General features: G+C 39.7%; 4 protein-coding genes across 4 annotated transcripts in view; 2 read left to right on the top strand and 2 right to left on the bottom strand.

Annotated features, from left to right (window-relative positions):
• The window catches only part of LOC104941675 (apoptosis-inducing factor 1, mitochondrial-like), a gene marked incomplete at its 5' end in the record, with an annotated part of 2,222 nt that extends 1,656 nt beyond the window's left edge, over nt 1–566 (top strand). The window contains one exon of the mRNA XM_010766807.1: nt 394–566. Coding sequence (XP_010765109.1) covers nt 394–540 — 147 coding nt within the window. The remainder of the gene's footprint in view (nt 1–393) is intronic.
• A 3,357-nt stretch (nt 567–3,923) lies between these two features.
• Nucleotides 3,924–7,402, bottom strand: LOC104941673 (glycine receptor subunit alpha-2-like). The gene is made up of 4 exons (XM_010766806.1): nt 7,093–7,402; nt 6,211–6,338; nt 5,410–5,477; nt 3,924–3,968 (listed from the first exon to the last, which is right to left on the bottom strand). Exons 1-4 carry the CDS (start codon nt 7,149–7,151, stop codon nt 3,924–3,926), a joined length of 300 nt encoding a protein of 99 aa, XP_010765108.1. The 5' UTR covers nt 7,152–7,402.
• A 1,267-nt stretch (nt 7,403–8,669) lies between these two features.
• Nucleotides 8,670–9,898, bottom strand: LOC104941671 (apoptosis-inducing factor 1, mitochondrial-like). Its single transcript, XM_010766804.1, has 3 exons — nt 9,737–9,898; nt 9,462–9,649; nt 8,670–9,132 (listed from the first exon to the last, which is right to left on the bottom strand). Exons 1-3 carry the CDS (start codon nt 9,876–9,878, stop codon nt 9,061–9,063), a joined length of 402 nt encoding a protein of 133 aa, XP_010765106.1. The 5' UTR covers nt 9,879–9,898; the 3' UTR covers nt 8,670–9,060.
• Nucleotides 9,899–13,749: 3,851 nt separating this feature from the next.
• Nucleotides 13,750–20,424, top strand: LOC104941672 (glycine receptor subunit alpha-4-like; the record flags this gene model as incomplete). The annotated part of the gene is made up of 7 exons (XM_010766805.1): nt 13,750–13,761; nt 15,484–15,707; nt 17,005–17,087; nt 18,197–18,334; nt 18,439–18,653; nt 19,636–19,794; nt 20,329–20,424. Coding segments are annotated over exons 1-7 (927 nt in total), but the record flags the coding sequence as incomplete, so codon positions are not given.
• Between the last annotated feature and the right edge of the window lie 2,076 nt (nt 20,425–22,500).

The following is a 22,500-nucleotide window of genomic DNA, read 5'->3' as shown; positions in this document are numbered from 1 at the left end:
AGATCAAGTATGAGAAATGGTATTTGTCGTGTGCTTTTAGGACAAACATTTATTTCAACACAGCAATGCTTTTGATTCCCCACTGGTAATGAGTTGAAAAGAAAAAATATTAAATAAAATTAAAATAAATAATAATACATAAAAAAACTCCTAGAAACACAGTGATTGTTGTATCAGACACTTTTAATGAGTTTGAAGAAAAAAAACTAAATAAATCAAAGATTTTAAATATTTATAGGAAAAACCAAATTCATTGTCCCCGAGATATGAGTTTTTCAGTCGTATCTTTTATCACAGTTTCCCCTTCAGGCAGACTTGGGTAGCAATGCACCTCTGTAGTAGTAGAGTTATATATTTGAGTCCATCTCCTAAATCCTTTGTCTCTGGATTCAGGCGGGAGATGCTGCGTGCTTCTACGACATCAGACTGGGCCGCAGACGGGTGGAGCACCATGATCACGCCGTGGTGAGCGGGAGGCTCGCAGGGGAGAACATGACCGGAGCCAACAAACCATACTGGCATCAGTCCATGTTCTGGTGAGTGAGGGCTACTCCCCATGTCCTGCTACTGATGCTAACACAAGGTTATCCTGGGTCTCAAATTCAAAGCATTTTGCATACGAGAGCTGTAGCTGCAAGCCATGAGAGCAGCTCTAAATGGAAATGAGGGAGAAAGCGTGGTTCAGTCTGAATTGTTAAATGCACAGGTCCACATCCATCACATGCGGCCACTGTGGCAGCATGTACAATTCTACAAATGATTCAGATTAAATCCATTTAGAAGTCAGATGTACATGCATGATTGCCTTCAAGTCTTGAATACCATTAAGTTCTAAAATATTTAAACCGCCTTTAGAGGACATTAGTAGGTTTTTTTTTTCATTACTCAGCCTCTTAAATGTACCATCTTTCTTAAAAAACACCTACCAGATATTCGGGGAGATCCCAAAACTTGAAGTACAGTGTGGAATATGTCCCGGACTACACGGATGAATGATATGAGTGCATGTTTTTAATAGCTGGTGAAATATGACACACTGCTGACATCATGGGTTCCCTGCAGTCCCAAAGAAAACACAGGACCATGAGTCAAATAGTAGTGACTTGTGCACCAGCAGATTGTCAGATGATGTGTCGATGTTCCTCTGAATGGCTGTGAAATGTATATGTAGAACGAGGCTGCTGAAATGCCTCCTGGGTATCACACACACATCACCTTTTTAATTCAGCAGAAGTGCACAGTTTGTTTGTTTATTTAAATGCACAGTTTTGAATTGTCTGCCTTTTTTAAGAGGACCCAGAGTTTGGGTCAAAAGTGTGGGATCATGGGAGTTTTAGTTTTTACCACCATTGACTCCAACGTTGCGTTAAATATCAAACACATTGACGGTGAAGTACTACATATGAAAACGAACATACAACACATTTCAGATACATTTTAAATGGTTAAACTTGTTGTTATAACAAAGTCTGTAACTTTACTGTCCTTTTTATATGGATGAATATTTTAGTGAAAGAAAACATACTGAAGTTCTTATGTATTATCTGTCTCTGTTGCTAACCTAGCACAACATAAAATGCCCATCATCTGCCCTACAGTAACACTGCAGCATATTGAAATGTGTCAACACATTCAAACCTCTCTCTTTATGTGTTCTCTGTGAGCTTCTGAAATCTGTGTTGTACCCTTAATCAAACTTGATCCATGTCACAACGTTTCTGTGTTGGGTCCTTACATTTGTGGGAAATAAGCCTGAAAAGTCATTGAATTTGATGAAGACGGTTTGGAAACCCAGTTGAAGCCTTTAGCGTAAGTGTTAGCACAGCAGCACTGAAACAGGTTTACAAAAAATGTTCAATAGCCATAGGTTTTAATATTGATTTAGTGTGCAGGGCAGGCTCTCAGAATGACCGCAGCAAGTCTTTTGTTAAAGAGAAACTTGCAGGTTTTACTACATTTATGCTTAACCTTGCCTGAAAATTACAATTTAAAACAAGTGAATGCAGGATTTGATATGTTTTACGAGACATACAGTGGGGCAAAAAAGTATTTAGTCAACCACCAATTGTGCAAGTTCTCCCACTTAAAAAGATGAGAGAGGCCTGTAATTTTCATCCTAACTATAAGAGACAAAATGAGAAAAAAAAATCCAGAAAATCACATTTTCTGATTTTTAAAGAATTTATTTGCAAATTATGGTGGAAAATAAGTATTTGGTAAATAACAAAAGTTAATCTCAATACTTTGTTATATACACTTTGTTGGCAATGACAGAGGCCAAACGTTTTCTGGAAGTCTTCACAAGGTTTTCACACNAAATCCTTCTCACTTATCGTGTATGAAATTTCTGCAACTACATAGCTCTTTGGTTACACTCAAACCTTCTAAAGTGCATATTTACATAAATCATCTGGGGTTTTACCTTAATACTAGTCATCTTTACCGGTACTGTACCCTGCGTGCAAATTACAAATTTGTTCCAGAAATAAGAACGAGTTAATGACAGACTACGCGTCGTGAGAAAATGGGAGACAGACTTGGTCTCCGGGTCAGACGGTACTAACCAATCCGACCACGGGGAAGAAAACACTAATACAGTTGCGCGAATCGTCTACAGGGCGGGGTCAATCGGACAACCTTGGTCGGATTCGGTTATCTACACCAGCGTCACTGACTCAGGATTTTGCCGCCTTCCTCATGCGTATAGATCGGTGATGTACCCAACGCCAGCCGTATCAAATTTTTAGTCGAGATTTAATGATTCGGTATAGAGCGATAACGGAACTGGGCAGACTCCTTAGTGCAGTGCCCAACCCCTATCACTATCCTCTAGTTTCCTGAATCCTCTTCTCTGCACGCCATGGAATCTCGTAGGCTTACGTGAAAGTCGATAGGCTCGCACAAACGTACTACCCGTCGGTCGCCGTGCACGTAACACACGCAGACCGACGACACCACCTTTCGATACCTTTGATGTAAACAAGATTATGTTGCCTGATTGTACCTACAAAATATTCTGCTCCTTATGTAACATTTGAGTACGATCTCTGAGACTGGCACGAGACTACCCGACAACGAAATACCCCGAAATACTTGCACCTCTTTTGTCTCTTGTATAATGAAGTACGGTTTCAACATTAACTTTATTTTTTTCCTTTCACTTTACATACGAGCAGTGACGAGAGCCGAGGCCAGCGTGTAATTATGTTACTATGGGTTATGCATACTAACATACTTTATCAGAATTTATTATGTTTACATAAATTAATATTTAGCAATCAGGAACATTGTATCATAGTGGACACATATAGTGGTAAGAGTCTGGTAGAAAATTCCGACTTGTTGTTGTTGAGGTCGTCGTCAGAGTCACTTTAACAACTGGAAATAAACTCGTTAAAGTCATTTTTGATTACAAGTATTAAAGAGAAAAACTAATATTATCTGACTACTGCAAGTTTTGTTTCCGTGAAACCGTTCAATGTGTGAGTTGGCAAAATTTTTTCCGAATTACTTCGTGTCACTTGAAAGTACTATATTCTCCTCGAAGAGGCAGTATTATAGCAATACAAAGGCACTTAGCCGCTCACAAACACACTCCGTTTACGACGCCGACTTTCCGTAACACCCCCTCCGTCGTAAAAGAGCGAGTCGGCGGGGGGGGGCAGGAAAGCCAATCCCTCCAGGTCACACAGGGATTCGATTTCCTCCCAATATTTCCTTCAAACTTTGAGGAAAGATAGTAAGATGGCTCTTATACTTCGCCCGTGAATAGTACCGATGCCGTGACTCCCCTGAAGGCCCAGTGAGTGAGGCAATCCTTCCAAGGGATTTGATTTACCCTGATTAAGCTGAAGTCCTGGCCCAAGGGAGCAGAAGTCTCAGTTACTCGTAAACGAGCCGTCTCCTAATCCTTTATCCGACCTTTATTCCAGCACAACTCGTGAAGTAAATTCTCGGGGGCCGCTCGCCTAGTGCAAAACACATATGATTATACTTTGTGGAGATTGATATCATTGACTATGATCATTTGTGATTATTGATGTTCTTGTTGCTAATACTTGGTGGTAGGTTCCTATATTTAGTCACGTCTCTGTAGGTATAGTTGTTGGCGTGGGCTGTCGATATATCCATTCTTTCTTATTTTCATGACCTTTTACTGCATTATGGATCTATATTTTCTATATATTATTGCTGATCTGAGCTCCTGCCGCCCCCCCCTCCCTGTGAGCCCAGTGGCCGTCTGCGAGACAGCGAGGAACTCAGCATGGGCACACACACACACCCGCAGCCTGGCTGGGAGTTTGTGTGTGTGCCCAGTCTGAGTTCCGCGGTGTTTCGCTGTCTCACCGACCCCACATCAATGAGCTAGCTCACAGTGTCCCGCTCCTCGCAGCAGCGAGCCTCGCAATGTCCCGCCGAGTGTGTGTGTGTGAGGAAGTCAGCGGATTGGTCCAAACGTAACGGCTCCGCGGATAGGTCTATTTGGACCAATCTGCGGAGCCGTTGCGTTACGTCACTATACCCGAAATACGTCACTATACCCAAGAATTAAACAATGGAAAAAGAGAAATCCCCAACGAGGTGTTCTGGGGCAGCATAGACAGGTATTTTCTGTATTAGAGTTTTACTCGCTACAGGGTGTACTTTGAGGGTTTGTGTCTCTGCAGAACGTTTACATGCATAAAAACCTTCATAACACACAAGGGGAGGGGTAATAACTAGAAAAGCATGACATGGGCCCTTTAAAGCATGGACACATGTCACAGTAGAGGCACAAAATACAAATATGAACCAGAAAATGAGCATAATAGGGCCATTTTAAATAATTAAAACAAAGATCCAAAATACACATTAAGGTTTTCACAGTCCTCTATTTTCATCTGTAGTTTTCTTCTACAGATTTTTTTTCCCCAAAGTAAGCAGTAAATAATGCCTTTGAGAAAACATATTAGTATTACCCTTTTACCTGAGTTTTACATTACATATCTGTTTCCCTCAAAATTAGTTGTTTGTATAAGCCAGAAATCTTTAATTGAATAGTACTTACATACAACAACGTTAACTGGTTCAATTCCTTTTTAGATTTGGAAGTTTTTACTGGGGGGCTTGGTCATATATCCTTCATAGTAATAATAGATATATCACATTTTCCCTCTGTAAAAATGTTTGATTATAATAAAATCAAGACTTTTAACCTAGGTTTATCCAATGTTGAATTTGTATTCATTTCTACTATTAATAAGATAATGCCTCATTTGCATTTTTAAACAATGTGTGCAGAAACATGTCATACAATATAATTTTCTTGATGCGAGTGGGGAAGTTTTATGGTGATATCCATTGGTTGAAAAAGCAGATTTTCATCACCAGTATATTATCCATAAAAAGTATGATAAAGAAAATCCTCACCATGGTTGTTTCAGTGATGGATCCGAAGCTGTTGATGAAGATGTTGCAGGTGACGTTGACAGGAGGACCTGACAGAAGCAGATTGTCATCACACATTACCCTCACAGTGATTTCTTCCAAAACACTCCTGATGTTTTTCTGAGCAGACCGCATGAAGTATTGAGGCCAACTGAGGAGCAGAATGTTTCAGGCAAAATCTCTCTCCTCTGCTCGCTCATAATGTGCCATGTTGTGTCCTGATAAATAGACCTTTCCAAGAGGAGCAGCATGACATTGTGTTGTCATCTCCAGTACGCTCCCATTAGTGTAGTATCCGTGGACCAGCGAAAACTTTTAATATTTTAGGGACTCATCCTTCAGAGGCAATGATTTATTGATTCCCCTTTAGTTACATTAGTGTATTTATAGATAATCATCTGGGATTTTCTCCACCATGCACTGACGAAGATGTGGAGCAAGTATGAAAAAAATATGATGTGTGACCCCCAGAGAGTGAGGGGGGGCGGGGGGAGTATGTCAGAGAGGATCTGTATTGGACTGAAATGGGCCTGTGGGGTAACATATGAGGGGAAGTGCACATCTATGACAAATCTCAACAAGAAGTCAGTGTAAAATAATCATCACCTACGGCTGTGGGTCAGAATGAAAACAGTAACAACACATGACAAACACAAGCCTGCAGCACCTCTTACTTCCGCCCATCTGTGAAGGATTTGTGCTACTTCACTGCCCAGATTGCACCGCAAAATCACTGTTTCCCCACACCTGTCCTGTCCCGCCCCCCACGCCACACAGCGTTACCTTTGAAGTTGGGTCTGATGCGGGCGTCGTAGCCAGATGTGCGTCCCATCAGTTTGTCCAGAAAGCCAGACGGGGAGGGGGGCTTGGCTGCCCTGCTGGGGAGCTTCATCTCCTTACAGAGCACAGACCTGCAGGACGACGGGACAAACTGTTATCATTAATACATGATTATTTCCCCTATGCTCTTTATTTATGTCATTACTTAAAATAAAAAAAATAAAAAAATGTAAATCTGGATATGCTCATAATCATACATTTGATTTATAACACACTTATAATATAAAAAACTCAAAATTGATTACAAGTACTAAATCTTGTTTGGGGTAAATCATATTATATAACTCAAATGTTACCTTTGGAAATATACCTTACTATAACTACAAACGATGCTAAATATGGTTATTTAAATAATGTGACTTTAGCTGGAACAGCACATGCATTACAACTGCATTAGTTACAAAACATGTTTTTTTCAACTGTTAATACATTTGTAATAAACTGTATACTATTAAAAAATATATTTATGATTTCAATATTTTAGCATAATTATAGACAGATAAAGTTAAAATGGTCAGATTATTTATGAAATGACTTCAGCACACGTCTTAAAAACTAAGAATTATCTATTTTGGCTGTTCAGTATGTTCCTGCATCTCACAATAATCAACATTTTGTAGTCTTTGTATTTAAAATCAAAACATATTTAATGCATCTCAATTTAACGATAACATCTTATTCCTTATTATTTTTAGTTATATACCTGTCAATGTCAAAGCATTTAAAATGCAGCACACCCCCATGTATTAACATTCCAACAGCTGATTACAATGCATACAGCTTTCACCAACAAATAAGTTTAGCAAGGTTAACAAAGTATCTTACCTGCTGTGCAGAAGAATGAGAGAAGAAGCCCAAACTATACACCAGATGTGCAACAGCATTTTAAGTTGGTAGAAAGAACAGCTGTAGGAGCGATGGAGGGAAGATGAGAGCCGAGGACTTGTTGTTGCTCATTAGAGTGACTGTGTGTTCTCTCCTCCTCCTCCCTATCTGCAGGTGTAAAACACAGGAAGCAGCTGCTGTATTATTCACAAAGCCTGGGTTTGTGTGGATGTCTTCAAGCTTTATCTCTTTTTCATGGCCATGTGCATGTTCAAGGAATTACTGCAAGAATATTTAAAGAGACAGGAGCATTTCCAGAGTGGCCAGCATCCCCCCCTCCCACCAGGGCATCAGATTAGCAGTAATACTTTTTGCGTTAGAATTCAACAATTTATAAGAATACAATATTTAAAGATTAAATAAAACATTATTGTATGTATATCTTGTTTAACTAATGTCCAACAATTGCCGAGTAATGACAAAGCACTGCAAGAGATTAATACATTAAATCTAGAAAAAAGTTTAATCTCCATCTTGCCAAATAGATTATTGTCCTTAAAATGATTTACATGTAGGTCAATTCTACATTTCACTTAAAAAAACATGGTATATAATGTCCTTTAGGGTGCACTCGTCTACAGAAGAGATCTTATCACTTAAATTAAGACTAAAGAATCTACAATTATAAAACATGCTTAATCACATCCTCCTATTTAGGACATATTCAGAGAAAAAGCAGCAAAGTGTAAAGCCAGATTGTCGTTGCATTAAATATATGATAAATATGACATTTATATATATATATATATATATATATATATATATATATATTTATATATATATCGACTAACTCAAGTGTAAGACGTTCCTTTAAGTGTCAGCTAACATCCAGAGGTTATTTATGTTAAGCAGAACTGTCCCATGTTTCCCCGTCTAATTATTTCCTCCTCAGATCGCCAGGCAAATTCAAATACAAATGTGGAAGCTCATGTTTATTCCTCCGTACAGAGGGGGAGGCAGTTCATCCATTTACTCATAAAAAATTAACGTCAAAGATGGGCGATGGGACATTATGGCTGCACGTGTTCCGCCTCACACTTGAAACGCTGTTCACCACACCAAAGTGTCAAAAAGGATAAGAAATGTGTGGGGATGCCAACATGAATGCAATCCTAATAACAAGAAGCCCACAGCAGAACAAAAAAAAAAACAGCAATGTTGCTGCATGCTTGAACATCTTTACCTCCGGACAGGATAAGTAGGCCAAGTTGTTGGAGCGCACATTTGCTTGATTAAATAAACTGTGAAATGTAGACATACATGTCAGGTGCCCTTTACACAACTGCTAGAGTACAGTGCTCTTATCTGAGGCAACAGTAGACCTTTAACATTAAATCATGTTAAATGGTGCAATCACTATAGGTCACATGAATGATTGAAGTCAGTTTTCCAAACAGCTCGCAATGATGAAAATGCTCGAGGACAGATGAGCTCAAGCACACAGAGCGCAGAATGCCCTTCAACTGATCCGTCATCAGAGTTACTATCTGCGAGCAAAATAACAATAATGGGTTCACTCCAATTTAAAAATAGCCTTTATTGCAGCTTCTCTCACGACGAGCTGCTCTGATCACACACAGAAAAACAATATTCCACGCTCAGCATTTGTGCAAACTGGTATGACACTACTGGCACATCACATCTTGTTTTTTTCTAAACATGAGCAAAGGTTTTGGGTGGAAAAGAAGACAATGATTTTTCCTGGATAGAAAAAGAAGCGTAAACAGGTGAAACACAGAAATTCCCATTTATGAAACACATTTCAGCGACATGACATCATTTACATGAATTCTGTTGTTTTTTCTTGTGTGATCGGTTGTGTCTTCAAGAGTGAGGCAGGCAATGCCTGCCAAAGTTCAGTTTTAACATGAAACGTAACTCTCCCTGCTTTCATAAGTGGCGGCCATCTTAATCGTCGTGGATGTTGAACAGTTTGGCAACTTCGTTCAGATCTGAGTGTTCCTCTCCGTCCTTGATGATCTAAAAAAAGATTTACAGAACACAATCAGAATCAGAATTCCTTTGTTTGTCCCGCAAGGGGGAAATGTATATTATTACAACGGCAGAAGTTTAGTGCAGAAAAAGTTAAGAGAAAAGACTTAAAAAAGATAAGTATCTTACAAGTATCTCACAATTAAAAAACAAATAGCAGATACTGTACGTACAACATGGTAAAAAAAGAAGCAGTATATATATTTTTAAAAGGCGACTATAGACAAATTAGGTTGCTGATTTTGGCCGATTTGCAGAACCAAAACAAGATTTTGAATCCTTATAAGACACAAAGCATTTTTCTAACAGTGACGTACCTTCCTAGCGATGGGCATCCTGTTGAACACGTTCCACAGGATGATTCCCACCACCACCTTGTCCCTCAGGTAGAAGATGACTCCCTTTCCGTACTCGTCTTTGTGGGATCCAGAGGGAGCGGGCGTGGGGGAGGCCACTGGGCTGGTGGCTGTGTCTTCTGTCTCACTCTCTGACCGGATTCCAGTTCCTGTCATACATTAAATGGGTAAACCTTAATCTTAGCATGGTTCCTCAAATTCAGTTTTTTTATATTTGATCAATAATTCTGAAATACCTGATAGCTCTGTGGCAGCTCTAGGTGTATCCTTGGCAGTGGCTTTTGCAAACACTCCTACTGTTGGTAGGCTGCTATCAACTATCCCAATGGCCTCGTAGCCCACATCAGGCCCAAGGTCGCTCCTGAGAGAAAAGGACATTGGGAAACATATTGATGAAGAAGTTAAATCAAAGATTTCAGATCAAGAAGCATTCTCCAAGTTGCAGTTTTTGTTTTTTTAAAAGGCTCCATAATCCAAAAATATCCTCCCTTCATCATTTATCCTATTTGGTATTTGTCGGAAAGTCTTACAATAAGCATATGTGATCTTAAGTTATGGCCGAGAACGATTTGTTGGGGGTTGCAGTGACTTTGTCCTCCAACAATGCAGAATCTACTGAAAGCTGTTTGGGTTTCAGTTTCATTTTTTTTTTTTTCTAGCTACACTCAGAAACGTCTCAATTTGTGAGTCTGACTGTAAACCGGTGCCTTCAGACGGCTGACTCATTCTGAGATGGAGCCACTAGGAGTTGACACATGAGCTAAACATGCTACTTTTTCTAATAAAAAAAAAAATGATTGTGCAAACTTCTGTTAAAATAGTTCTGCTGAAGTTTAAAAGAAAGAAAGAAACTTTTAGATTTAAAACTGTCAAAACAGTGAAATGTGAAATTGGTGATAAATGATGAGGTTAGAGCCCCCAGTGAATACATGTGTAGGAAAATGATGCATACACTAGATTTTCAAAAAATATACACGACAGTGACATCTGGCGTCGTTTTTGTAAGACATTTTTAGTTCCGCATAAAAAAAATGTAATACGGTTTCCTGATAAACGTTTTGTTTGATAGGCTTCAGCTGTGGAGAGTATGTGCACCCAGGAGTGAAAGCTAGCTCGGTCCTTTTCCTGTTAGGGAAACTGTGGACTCGATGCCCTGACAGGCTGGAGTTTGTGCAACCTGCACAAACTCCAGCTCACTATGATTACAAATGGTGAAATGCAATGTAAAATTACCGAAAAAATACGAGCTCACTAAATCACAACCACTACAAACTACTACCGCGGATTGGGCAGAGAACGAGTCCGAGAAAGTTGTAATATGACGCGTTTGACGTTTAAAAAAGCAGTTTTTAGTAGCAGAGCTCAAAACGGCTCCTTTCACCTCTGAATTCCTGCCCTTACAGTGGGGCAAAAAAGTATTTAGTCAGTCACCAATTGTGGAAGTTCTCCCACTTAAAAAGATGAGAGGCCTGTAATTTTCATCCTAGGTATACCTCAACTATGAGAGACAAAATGAGAAAAAAAAAAAATCCAGAAAATCACATTGTCTGATCTTTAAAGAATTTATTTGCCAATTATGGTGGAAAATAAGTATTTGGTCACCTACAAACAAACAAGATGTCTGGCTCTCACAGACCTGTAACTTCTTCTTTAAGAGTCTCCTCTGTCCTCCACTTGTTAACTGTATTAATGGCACCTGTTTGAACTCGTTATCAGTATAAAAGACACCTGTCCACAACCTCAAACAGTCACACTCCAAACTCCACTATGGCCAAGACCAAAGAGCTGTCAAAGGACACCAGAAACAAAATTGTAGACCTGCACCAGGCTGGGAATACTGAATCTGCAATAGGTAAGCAGCTTGTTGTGAAGAAATCAACTGTGGGAGCAATTATTAGAAAATGGAAGACATACAAGACCACTGATAATCTCCCTCGATCTGGGGCTCCACGCAAGATCACACCCCGTGGGGTCAAAATGATCACAAGAACGGTGAGCAAAGTAACAAAGGCTACCATCAGTAACACACTACGCCGCCAGGGACTCAAATCCTGCAGTGCCAGACGTGTCCCCCTGCTTAAGCCAGTACATTTCCAGGCCCGTCTGAAGTTTGCTAGAGAGCATTTAGATGATCCAGAAGAGGATTGGGAGAATGTCATATGGTCAGATGAAACCAAAATAGAACTTTTTGGAAAAACTCAACTAGACGTGTTTGGAGGAGAAAGAATGCTGAGTTGCATCCAAAGAACACCATACCTACTGTGAAACATGGGGGTGGAAACATCATGCTTTGGGGCTGTTTTTCTGCAAAGGGACCAGGACGACTGATCCGTGTAAAGGAAAGAATGAATGGGGCCATGTATCGTGAGATTTTGAGTGACAACCTCCTTCCATCAGCAAGGGCATTGAAGATGAAACGTGGCTGGGTCTTTCAGCATGACAATGATCCCAAACACACCGCCCGGGCAACGAGTGGCCTAGCCAGTCTCCAGATCTCAACCCCATAGAAAATCTTTGGAGGGAGTTGAAAGTCCGTGTTGCCCAGCGACAGCCCCAAAACATCACTGCTCTAGAGGAGATCTGCATGGAGGAATGGGCCAAAATACCAGCAACAGTGTGTGAAAACCTTGTGAAGACTTCCAGAAAACGTTTGGCCTCTGTCATTGCCAACAAAGTGTATATAACAAAGTATTGAGATTTAACTTTTGTTATTGACCAAATACTTATTTTCCACCATAATTTGCAAATAAATTCTTTAAAAATCAGACAATGTGATTTTCTGGTATTTTTTTTCTTCTCATTCTGTCTCTCATAGTTGAGGTATACCTAGGATGAAAATTACAGGCCTCTCTCTTTTTAAGTGGGAGAACTTGCACAATTGGGGGCTGACTAAATACTTTTTTGCCCCACTGTACATGTAAATAAAATCCAAACACAGAAAAAAGTTTTACATATGGATTTTTGATCCACACATATTTGTTTTCCGNTTCCAGAATCCTATGGAGAAATCCCATTGACTCTGAGACGAGGGAACCCGTAGTGGTAAAATCCTAACTCCCTTCCGGGTTTTAGGACTCATCACTGCACCACTGTGCAGTGATGAGTCCTAAAACCCGGAAGGGAGTTAGGATTTTACCACTACGGGTTCCCTCGTCTCAGAGTCAATGGGATTTCTCCATAGGATTCTGGAAAATAGCTGGAAATAAGGTCTGTGGTTGACACACATTTAAGAGACGGATCACGTTTTGTTCTACGACATTAAATACATCAGCAGAGTTTGTATCTGAAAAACGATGGTTGTTAACAAGTGGCTGAATAGGACTACAGAAGTTGTCGAGGCCGTTGCACATCATTACGCCGAACACGTAAACACTCCCGCTAAGTTTGTTTCCCTGTTCTGCTTGAAAGCAAGTACCTGCGCTCTTGCAAACCGTTTAAAACAAACGCTTCAACTTGTCCAATTTAGAATCTGTATTTTTGAATATGGATCTTGATGTTGACGTAACGTGACGTTGAAGCAGCGACGCTGCTGTACTCGGCTGTAGTTCGTTTATAGCATAACATTAGCATTTTTGCTTCTGGCGATTTAGATTTATGATTAGAACAATTATAAAAGTAGGGTAGACATGTGGATATTATCCGGCTGAACAAAACGTGCATTCATCAAACAGGTTGGTTTTCCACAGTCCTTATTTCAAGCTATTTTCCAAAATCCTATGGAGAAATCCCATTGCTTTTTTGTCGAGGGAACCCATGCACAGTTTATTTCCGGGTAAATACGTCACCCCTGCACCACTCTGTTGAAGTGCAATTGTTATGATGTCACTATGTTACAGATGTAAGGACTCCAATTGAGGCATTTCAGGCTGGACGGGGGGTGTGTGGGAGAACTAAAAATATATAATAGGGCCCCTTTAAAAAGAAGATACGTTATGGAGGCAAAATAGCCAATATCACAATATTGGACTAGTGCGTAGAAGAGGATGTTAAAGTCAACATTCTATGGGCTTACAGTACCTCTAGTCTGTCAGCGATAGACGATGTTGACCTGTTGTTCTTTCAAATGATTCTAAATATGGCAGAGCGGGGGCAATACAATATTTAAACAGTTTCCTGTCAGGACCTTTACAGGAATAACGGTTAAAAGTGATGCTGTTGCAGTCAGTTTCAGTCATTTTATCGTCCGTATGTCAGAGGCTGTGTGAATTATGTGCCACAGATTTATGTGGGTAAGAATCATGTTAAAACTATGGGGGACAAAGTACAGAGGTTTTCTTCGTTGCTACTCTTTGAATAGAAATTTAAAAAAGTACATACACATGAGTGCAGTACGGCCAATTTGAGAATGATATTTTAAACATGCAAGTGTAAAAATCACTATTATAATGCAGAGACAATTCTATTTTAACCTACTCTACAAACTGCTCTATACCTTAATCTATCATCATTTATTGTTGATTTTGTAACAATACAAGCCTGCCCATTTATCAGATCCTTTTTTATTGTCTGGCTCTTCTTCGCTTTGGAACAGGTTTAATGATGCCTACACATAGTGTCATTAGATGATGAGTAATGTATGGCTTTAACACCATCTTGTACGTTCATTACAAAATGCCAGCTATGTTCTTATCCCTCCGTCTGTCGGGTAAGGACAAATCCTGTTTTCAAGAGTGGGTTTAGTGAGAGCTGGTCTTGTTTTTTACTCCCTTACATCCTTTTTGCAAAAATACCTCGAGGCACAGTCATCATATTTTAATTAATGAAATTGTAAGTGGGGTTTTCTGTCATTCAGGTTATGGGCACTCAAGTCTGTTTGTCAGCATTCATTTATTTATCTTTGCGCAGACAGAGTTTGAGAGCGCGCGCCATGCGCTGCAGGTTCATTTGTTGTGGCTTGAGACTTGTTCCAGTGTACATGATCTTACCCCCCCCCCAAAAAAAATACTTAGAGGCAGACAGTTATGCAAACTGACAAGCAAGAGAAAATTATTCACTAGCGCAAGCTGCAAATACAGAAAACATAACCTTATGGCAACCAGGGCACAGTAAAAAGTGATGCACAGGGCTAACTAGGTTCAAGGGGCATCTATAATACTCATTTGTAAGTTCATATCAGTATGTAGTGCCTCTACTGTGACATGACTCCATGCTTTAATGTTCAGAAAGCTCTTTACTTTTCTCATACTGCCTGTGCTGCAGCACCTCTTTTCACCCTCTGTCTGAAACCAGAGCCCAGTCTGCTCTGATTGGTTAGCTGGACGGCTCTATTGTGATTGGTCAACCTCTTAGAGAGATGATTAGAGGCATTTCAGTGTGTGGGGGAGAAACACACTGGTCTGCACATTTTAGCATCTGCAGACCATTTACATGCAGAAAAACCTATAAAACACACTACAGGAAAGCGAAGACCCTAAATGCACAATAGGGCCTCTTCAATTCCTGATGTATACTCTCAGTGTGTCAGCTGGAAGCAGTTATCCATGGCATGTGGTGCCACAGGACGTTCAGCAAGGTTGATTCTGAATTGTGTTGTGTTTTCAGTTTTTTTAGCATTTTGTTTGAAAAAAATATTTTTTGAAATGCCGTCAATCAATAATTCAAACTTTATTTGTTTAGAACCTTTCGTACAGGTTAGTGCAGTGCAATTTGCTTTGCAGATGACTGACAAGCAGAAAAATAATGTGGACCGTTAAAGGTAAAACACTGTAAAATAAAAGCTATATTGATTAAATAACAATAAAATGTAATACAATGGTACAATTTAAATACAAGTGATTCATTTAAAATATGTAAAATAGAATAACATGGTCCAACTAAATTACAATACATAATGAATTAAACAATGCATAACATGATTTACCTTTTAAAATGTCAATATGATTCTACTAAGGCAAGAAAATTAAACCACCTATGGCTATATATTTTATTTCAGTCATGTATAACTCTTAATATGAATTCCTCAATATGTTTCAATTCTATACAGGACTACCGGCTCAATGTGTTTCTGCGACAGCAGTGGAATGACCCCCGGCTGGCCTATAAGGAATATCCGGACGACTCTCTGGACCTGGACCCCTCCATGTTGGACTCCATTTGGAAGCCTGACCTGTTCTTTGCAAATGAAAAGGGAGCTAACTTCCATGAGGTCACAACAGACAACAAACTGCTCAGGATATTCTCCAACGGAAACGTCCTCTACAGCATCAGGTGATCTGCTTTTAATGATCTATAAATCCTCTCTGAGTTTATAATGCACAAGGATGTGTTCCTCTATCTGGCTCTACAAACCCAGCTCCATGGCTTTTTAAGGTCGTCGACAGAACATGAAGTTGTAGTCTCGAGCCTCTGAGGATATTCCAACAACACGTTTGTTTCACTCCAGTTCAGCTCAGCTATCATTGTGTTGACCAGCACCCACTGTGAATAATAACTGCGGGCTAAAACAGAGTTGGGTCATAATGTGGCACTAAAGCAGTGGTGAATTGTAGCGTAATGGAGTTCATTAGAATAGAAGAAAGATGAAGCAGTGACATGTGTAAAGCTCTATTAGCAACCCTGGGAAACTAAAGAAACAATAGCTTCCCTAACTGAACTTCAAAAGGGACGACTGGGTGCAGGGTATCAACCTGGAACAACCTCCCATAATACAACAGGGTCATAAAGTTTGAAAATGGATAAAAAGTTCTGCCTTTACCCATTTATTCACATTAGGCCAGCCCCTATATCTACAGATGAATTCCTCTTCTTTGCAGAGTTGCTCCTATCGCTCATGTTTGTGAGACCTTGCCCGCCCCTCTATCTATGAAAAGGGTCCTTTTTCAGATTTGATATGTCTTGAGTACGGAAGCCTTGAAAGGCCAGTGAGAAAAATCTGCTGATAGTGACATTTGTTGTTATACTCTTGAATAAAAGTGTTGTTATAACCTGCTCATTGATGGTATTGGGTGAGGGAGAATTTAAGAGGAGGTAGAAATTCAAACTCACTTGGAAAACAACACAACTATTTAGAACATGAAGTAGTTGTGCACTTTAGCCTCTTTGGTCCAAAACTAGAAAACGTAACAGAAAAAAAAAGTAACATTGTCCATGGCAAAAATACTATTCCACCCCGTTCTTTAGCCAAGAGAGAAACAATTTTGGATCACATAAAAAAAAGGCTTCCGTACTTTGAATGAAACCCTTTCCTCTGATTGTGCTGCTATGTTTCTCATACATTTTACTCTCCGTAAAGGCTGGCATCTGCCTGTCAGCACCTCTTAGGCTTTGTGTGGTTAATGCAGGGTGCAGTGGAGTAGAAAAATGGAGAGGAGGACAGTCAGAGTGGCTTCCTGTGACTCGAGGGTAGTGTGAGCCTGCGGAAAGAGTTTGAGTGACAGATGGGCAGGAGGCGGCTGCTGCTGTGGGTTTACTGCTGTGGGCTAGCTGGGTGTTTGTAGAGGGCATCACCTTTTCATTTTACACTCCATCCCACTGCCATTCCTGTGTTGCTGTTTCTCTTTTCCAGGCTGACACTTGTCCTTTCCTGTCCCATGGATCTGAAAAACTTCCCCATGGACAGCCAGAAGTGCACGATGCAGCTGGAGAGCTGTGAGTGGATCTTTCCAATACACTCTGAAAACCTTAAAGGGGACCTATCATGCAAAATGAACCTTTGTACGTCTTTTATACATGAATATGTGTCCCCGGTGTGTCAGGGAACCCACCAAGTGTCAGAAAACACAACCCTCTCTCTTTTCCTCCATACCCAAATCTCTAAAAACGGGGCTGCAACGGATCTGATACAGACTGATCCAGATTTGAAAATAGTGTGACATTGACGAGGAGCTCCGCCTATATGGCCAACTCTCCACCAATCAGGGGAATGAGAGGTTGCCTGGCATGGTAACAGCATGGTAACAGCATGGTAACATGACGCTCGTAACTCGGCCCCCTCCTTTGCAGGGGGGCGTGGTCAGCTGCAGCAAATGCAAAGACAGGATGGAGGAGAGGAAAATGAGCAAAATGAGGCATGGCTAAAATGCATGATCTGTTTGGTATTTTGAAAAAAAAAAATGTATAAATATACCTTGTATAGGTATGGCCCTACAATATATTATTCAAATATAGCATGATAGGTCTCCTTTAAATTAAAGTGTATATGCATCATTTGAAAATACCCAAAACATATCAAATTATAAATAATATACAGTGCAAGAATAATAATAAAAAAGTATTGACTTCATACTTCTTTAATATTGCAAAAAATATTAGAGCAATATATAATAAACACAGTAAAGATAATAATACATATAAAAGAAAAGACAGGAAATGTTATTTTAGTTTGGTGTGTATTTATTTGTGATGGAATATTATTTGTAGGAGGATGATAGATGTGTTTGGTAAGAACTGACCTTTAAAGTAGATTCTAAACTGCCCTTCATCTGGAAGTATCTCAGAAATACATTTTAAAAAGTGAAACATATTAATGTCATAAATACCAAATAGAGGCGCATAAGAGATATATCACATCGGAATTTTTGCAAGAAAATCAAAACATTTCTGGACAACTAAAATAAAAAGTTAGAAAAAAGCTAGAAAAGTACTTGCAGCTATATTATAGTATGAAACAATTTAAATCCTCACAGCCTCCCTAACCAGGGAATTGAAGTTTGAATGATGGATAACCACCGGCCTCCCCTCCCTCTGTGCTCCTGCAGTCGGCTACACCATGAACGATCTGATTTTCGAGTGGCTGGATGTGGGGGCCGTGCAGGTGGCCGACGACCTGACCCTCCCTCAGTTTGTGCTGAAGGAGGAGAAAGGCCTGGGCTATTGCACCAAGCACTACAACACAGGTACAGGACACGTGACCACCTGCGGGGCAACATCCTCCATCAGCTCTGTAAATCTACTTCTAATAAGACTGTCAGTGTGCACCTGTATCTCCCCCTGTGGTTAGGTAAATTCACCTGTATTGAGGTCAAATTCTACCTGGAGCGGCAGATGGGCTACTACCTGATCCAGATGTACATCCCCAGCCTGCTCACCGTCATCCTATCCTGGGTGTCCTTCTGGATCAACATGGACGCGGCTCCGGCCAGGGTGGGACTGGGGATCACCACGGTGCTCACCATGACGACGCAGAGCTCTGGCTCCAGGGCCTCCCTGCCAAAGGTCAGAGGGTTAGCTATCCAACATCTCACAGTACAAACCAAAGCAAGTTACTCACTGTATGTTATATACTGTAGGCTGGGATGATATCCGGAAGAAGTGTTTTTCAGCACTGTACATGTTTCAACTTTACAAATTATTGTAACAGTCTTTGACGCCCAGGTTTCTTTTAACAATTCATTCTCAAACTAGGAATTCAATATGTTATTTCCATTTCTTTTTAAAATGAGTCCCAATGCCATCATTTAAAACTACTCCATTACAAGTAAAAGCATTGGGCACAATGTATCAATATTTATGATTGTACTCTAAACTGTACTTTAAATATCAAAACTTCTATTCAGACTAATAAAATATTCTTTTATATGGATTATTAAGGTGTCCAGCTTTATGTAGGGCTTTACAGTAAGACCTACATCAATAATGATTTGCAGCATTTTATACATATGCTTATCATATGTTTCTGCAGCAGTTGTTTTCATTTTATAGAGACACATTAAATGGTAATATTCAATCAACATTTTATAAATTAAAATGTATATGGATAAGTGTATTTCAATCTTTGTATTATCAATGATACAAACGTGGGGATTTTTATACTGTACTGCATGTATTTTACATCTATAGCTACTAGTTACTTTTCCTAATAAAATATGAAACATTGCCACAGATTATAGTATTACAACATGAATTACCGCAGTTCCCATTTAGATGCATCAATGATAATAATACATGTTATTAATAATAGTCAAATCTTGTGGACTTGTGGAAAAAAATAGTTTTACATATTTTTTGGTTTTTACAGAACAGTTTTTCAAATGTAGTTATGTAAAAGCCCTTCCACCTCTTTGTTAAACCAATGATAACAAGGTGATCCAACATTTAGCTCTTTCCACAGAGTTTGTTATCCCATGTCTTTCATGTCACTGCCTAACATGGCATGAGTGCTCATGTTATCTAATGACTCCTCTGCTCTGTGTCACAGGTGTCCTATGTGAAAGCCATAGACATCTGGATGGCGGTGTGCCTTCTCTTCGTGTTTGCCGCGCTGCTGGAGTATGCGGCCGTTAATTTTGTTTCACGGCAGCACAAGGAGTTCTTCAGACTGAGGAAGAAGCTCAAAGAGCAACAGCGTCAGAGAACTGTGAGTGCACCCCACCCACTCAGCCCCCCGGGCGCCTGTCACCTGTTATTCTCTGCGCCCAGCCATGCACAAGCTGCCCGACTCAGCTGCAGCGAGCCGGGAACTGCAGCAGCACTGACCTGTGATTAATTCTAACAATCACCTTATTCCACGGTTCTCAGCATCTTGTTGAAGAAAAATTTAGGAGACAAAGTAGGCCAAACCATGTTTAAAGAGGAAATATTCCTCAAAAAGAAGCAGTGTGACAACAGCTGCAGGACTCATTAATGCCTTGTAATATTTACAAGACAATGCACAACACATCTGCATGAATCCTTTGTTCTTATTCGTCTGTCAGGAGCGTGCTGCTGAGATGTTTTCTGGATGCGCTGCCACGTAGTCTCATTTCACATTAATGTCACACTTGTGTTCACTTTGTTTGCAACAGATGCTTGTTGATGCAGATTTGAACACATAGCACTGTGCCATGTTTGCAAATCAATGCAGCCTGTGTGATGATTACATTGATTACATTTGTGTGCCTCCCCCTATCAGCAGGGAAGCGGTGACAGTAAGTCGAAAGGAAAAAACATGTCAGGCAACAACACTCCTCACGGGAACGTCTCCCAGCAGTGCTCCGCCTGCGCCAAGGTACGTTCTGTCACCTGGAGCTCCTTCTACTGTCATAGTCTCACTGGATTGACTTTGCTGTGTATTGTATTTCTTGCATTGTCTTGCATCAAATTGCTTGTATGTATGTGTTAACCTACTTGCAGTGGTGGAAGAAGTACTCAGATGTTGTACTTGAGTAAAAGTAGAAGTACCCGAGTGTAGGAGTACTCTGTTACAAGTAAAAGTCCAGCATCAAAATATACTTAGTACCAAGTACCAAAAGTAAAAGTAGTCATTGTGCAGATTGGTCAATTTCAGAATAATATATATGATATGTTTTATAATGATTGATAATTAAAGTGTTCTCAAAGCTGGTAAAGGTGCAGCTAGTTTGAATGACTTTGTATACTGCAGGGTAGCTTGTGAATTTACTCCAGGTGGAATTAAAGTATGATTTAAGACTTGATTATATTTCACATCATTCATCCAAATCTGCAAAGTAACTAAAGGTATTAAATACATTTAGTGGAGTAAAAGTACACAATTTACCTCTGAGTTTGTAGTGGTGTAGAAGTACAAAGCAACACAAAATCTAAATACTCAAGTAAAGTACACATTCAGTTTACCTACAGTACTTGAGTAAGTCTACTTAGTTACTTTACACCACTGCCTGCTAGGCAGTAAACCTGATTTTGGCTCTGATTCAGTTTAAAAGCAGCCAATCAGTGTGCAGGTGTGTGATTTTCAGAGCAGAAAGTTATATACATCATCCTAAATCTCCACACTGAAAAACTAACGGAGAGTTCCCAGTAAATCCTAAGGGTCACACAGTGCGGTTCTCTCGCAGACATTTTGAGTGCTTTCTGAACTTTCTTAAACATTTCTGCTGACTTTGGATGAGGGAGTTGGCAGGGGAAGCATTTAAAAAATCATAAACAAGGACGATTTGCACAAAAAGTTTAGCATGGCATTTTTAATTCACACGGAAACATTAATGATTTAAGATGCTACATAAGAAATGAAATGAGGGGAATCCAAGCATAAGCTAAAGTATTTTATACTAAATTGCTGTTTTCGCAAAAATGTGTAGATGTAATATTCAACCTCTTCACCTTGTAAAGAGCCTGCAATATAAATGGTCCTTGAAAAAGGTATAAAAAGGTCAAAAAAGTCTCTAAACCAAAAGTGTGCATAACAGATTTTGACATTGCCATGGTAACATGATGATTCCGATGTAAACCACTTCAAATCTGTGTCGCCTGACACTCTCAGACACTTGGTGACATGACTAAGATACTTTATTTATCCCAGGTTGGGAGATTGTTTTGTCACAGCAGAATTTTGACAGTCAATCTACAAGAATTACAACATTTCTTAAAAATAGAATATAATACAAATCAAATAAAGATAAACATAACAAAATAAAATGTAAAAAAATATTCTCAGTAAGAAACACACATTCAGAGGAGTATCCAAACACTTTAAAATATACAAAATACATTAGAATACTCTCTAATATGCTAATCTACCAGACATATAAACACAGTGTACTATATTTAAAAGTCACCTATTATGCTATATTTGAACAATATATTATAGGGCCATATCTATACAAAACATGTATCTGAAGTGTTTTGCTCAAATTACCAAACAGATCACCCATTGTAGCATGCCTCACACCCCTCTATTTCAGCACTGTTACTAAAGTGCTGATTCTGAGTCTGGCCCTTTAAATGTAACCGAGCTGCTGTAGAGAGTCTGCATGGAAGCCGTGATTAAACGCCATATTATGTTCCAAACCACATCAAGCATTATTTCTGAAGCAGTATGGAGCTCTAGCGCTTTCTCTATCGCGGGTTTACCACAAGGACAGTAGCTTTTATATCCGGCTTATTTAAACATACATCTCTGAGAGTTAGCGATGCTTGCTAATGTAAACACAGAACATATTACTTCCAAAACACGTTGCACAGTGTTTCTGATACAGCTCATAGTCAACTGTATATGGGGAAGATAGGTTGAGAGGGGGGCGGGACGTTGCCAGGAGTTCAATGTAAAGCCAGCCCATTTCAGTAATGACGTCAAGTTCTCAGCAAATCTGGATCAGCTCCGTTG

Source organism: Notothenia coriiceps, unplaced genomic scaffold, assembly GCF_000735185.1.
Source record: "Notothenia coriiceps isolate Sejong01 unplaced genomic scaffold, NC01 NC01_scaffold00003693, whole genome shotgun sequence".
Classification (NCBI taxonomy): domain Eukaryota; kingdom Metazoa; phylum Chordata; class Actinopteri; order Perciformes; family Nototheniidae; genus Notothenia; species Notothenia coriiceps.
Note: the sequence above shows the minus strand (reverse complement) of the source record. Positions and strands in the feature narration are given on the sequence as shown.

Excerpts from the sequence above, each read along its gene's own strand:
- LOC104941673 (XM_010766806.1), bottom strand. The coding sequence starts at position 7,151 with ATGCTGTTGCACATCTGGTGTATAGTTTGGGCTTCTTCTCTCATTCTT. Across the intron at positions 5,478-6,210 it reads CATCAGACCCAACTTCAAAG|GTCCTCCTGTCAACGTCACC; the intron begins GTAACGCTGTGT and ends TGCTTCTGTCAG. Across the intron at positions 3,969-5,409 it reads CCATCACTGAAACAACCATG|GCGAGCGGCCCCCGAGAATT; the intron begins GTGAGGATTTTC and ends GTTTTGCACTAG.
- LOC104941671 (XM_010766804.1), bottom strand. The coding sequence starts at position 9,878 with ATGTCCTTTTCTCTCAGGAGCGACCTTGGGCCTGATGTGGGCTACGAG. Across the intron at positions 9,650-9,736 it reads AGCTGCCACAGAGCTATCAG|GAACTGGAATCCGGTCAGAG; the intron begins GTATTTCAGAAT and ends AATGTATGACAG. Across the intron at positions 9,133-9,461 it reads GGATGCCCATCGCTAGGAAG|ATCATCAAGGACGGAGAGGA; the intron begins GTACGTCACTGT and ends ATCTTTTTTTAG.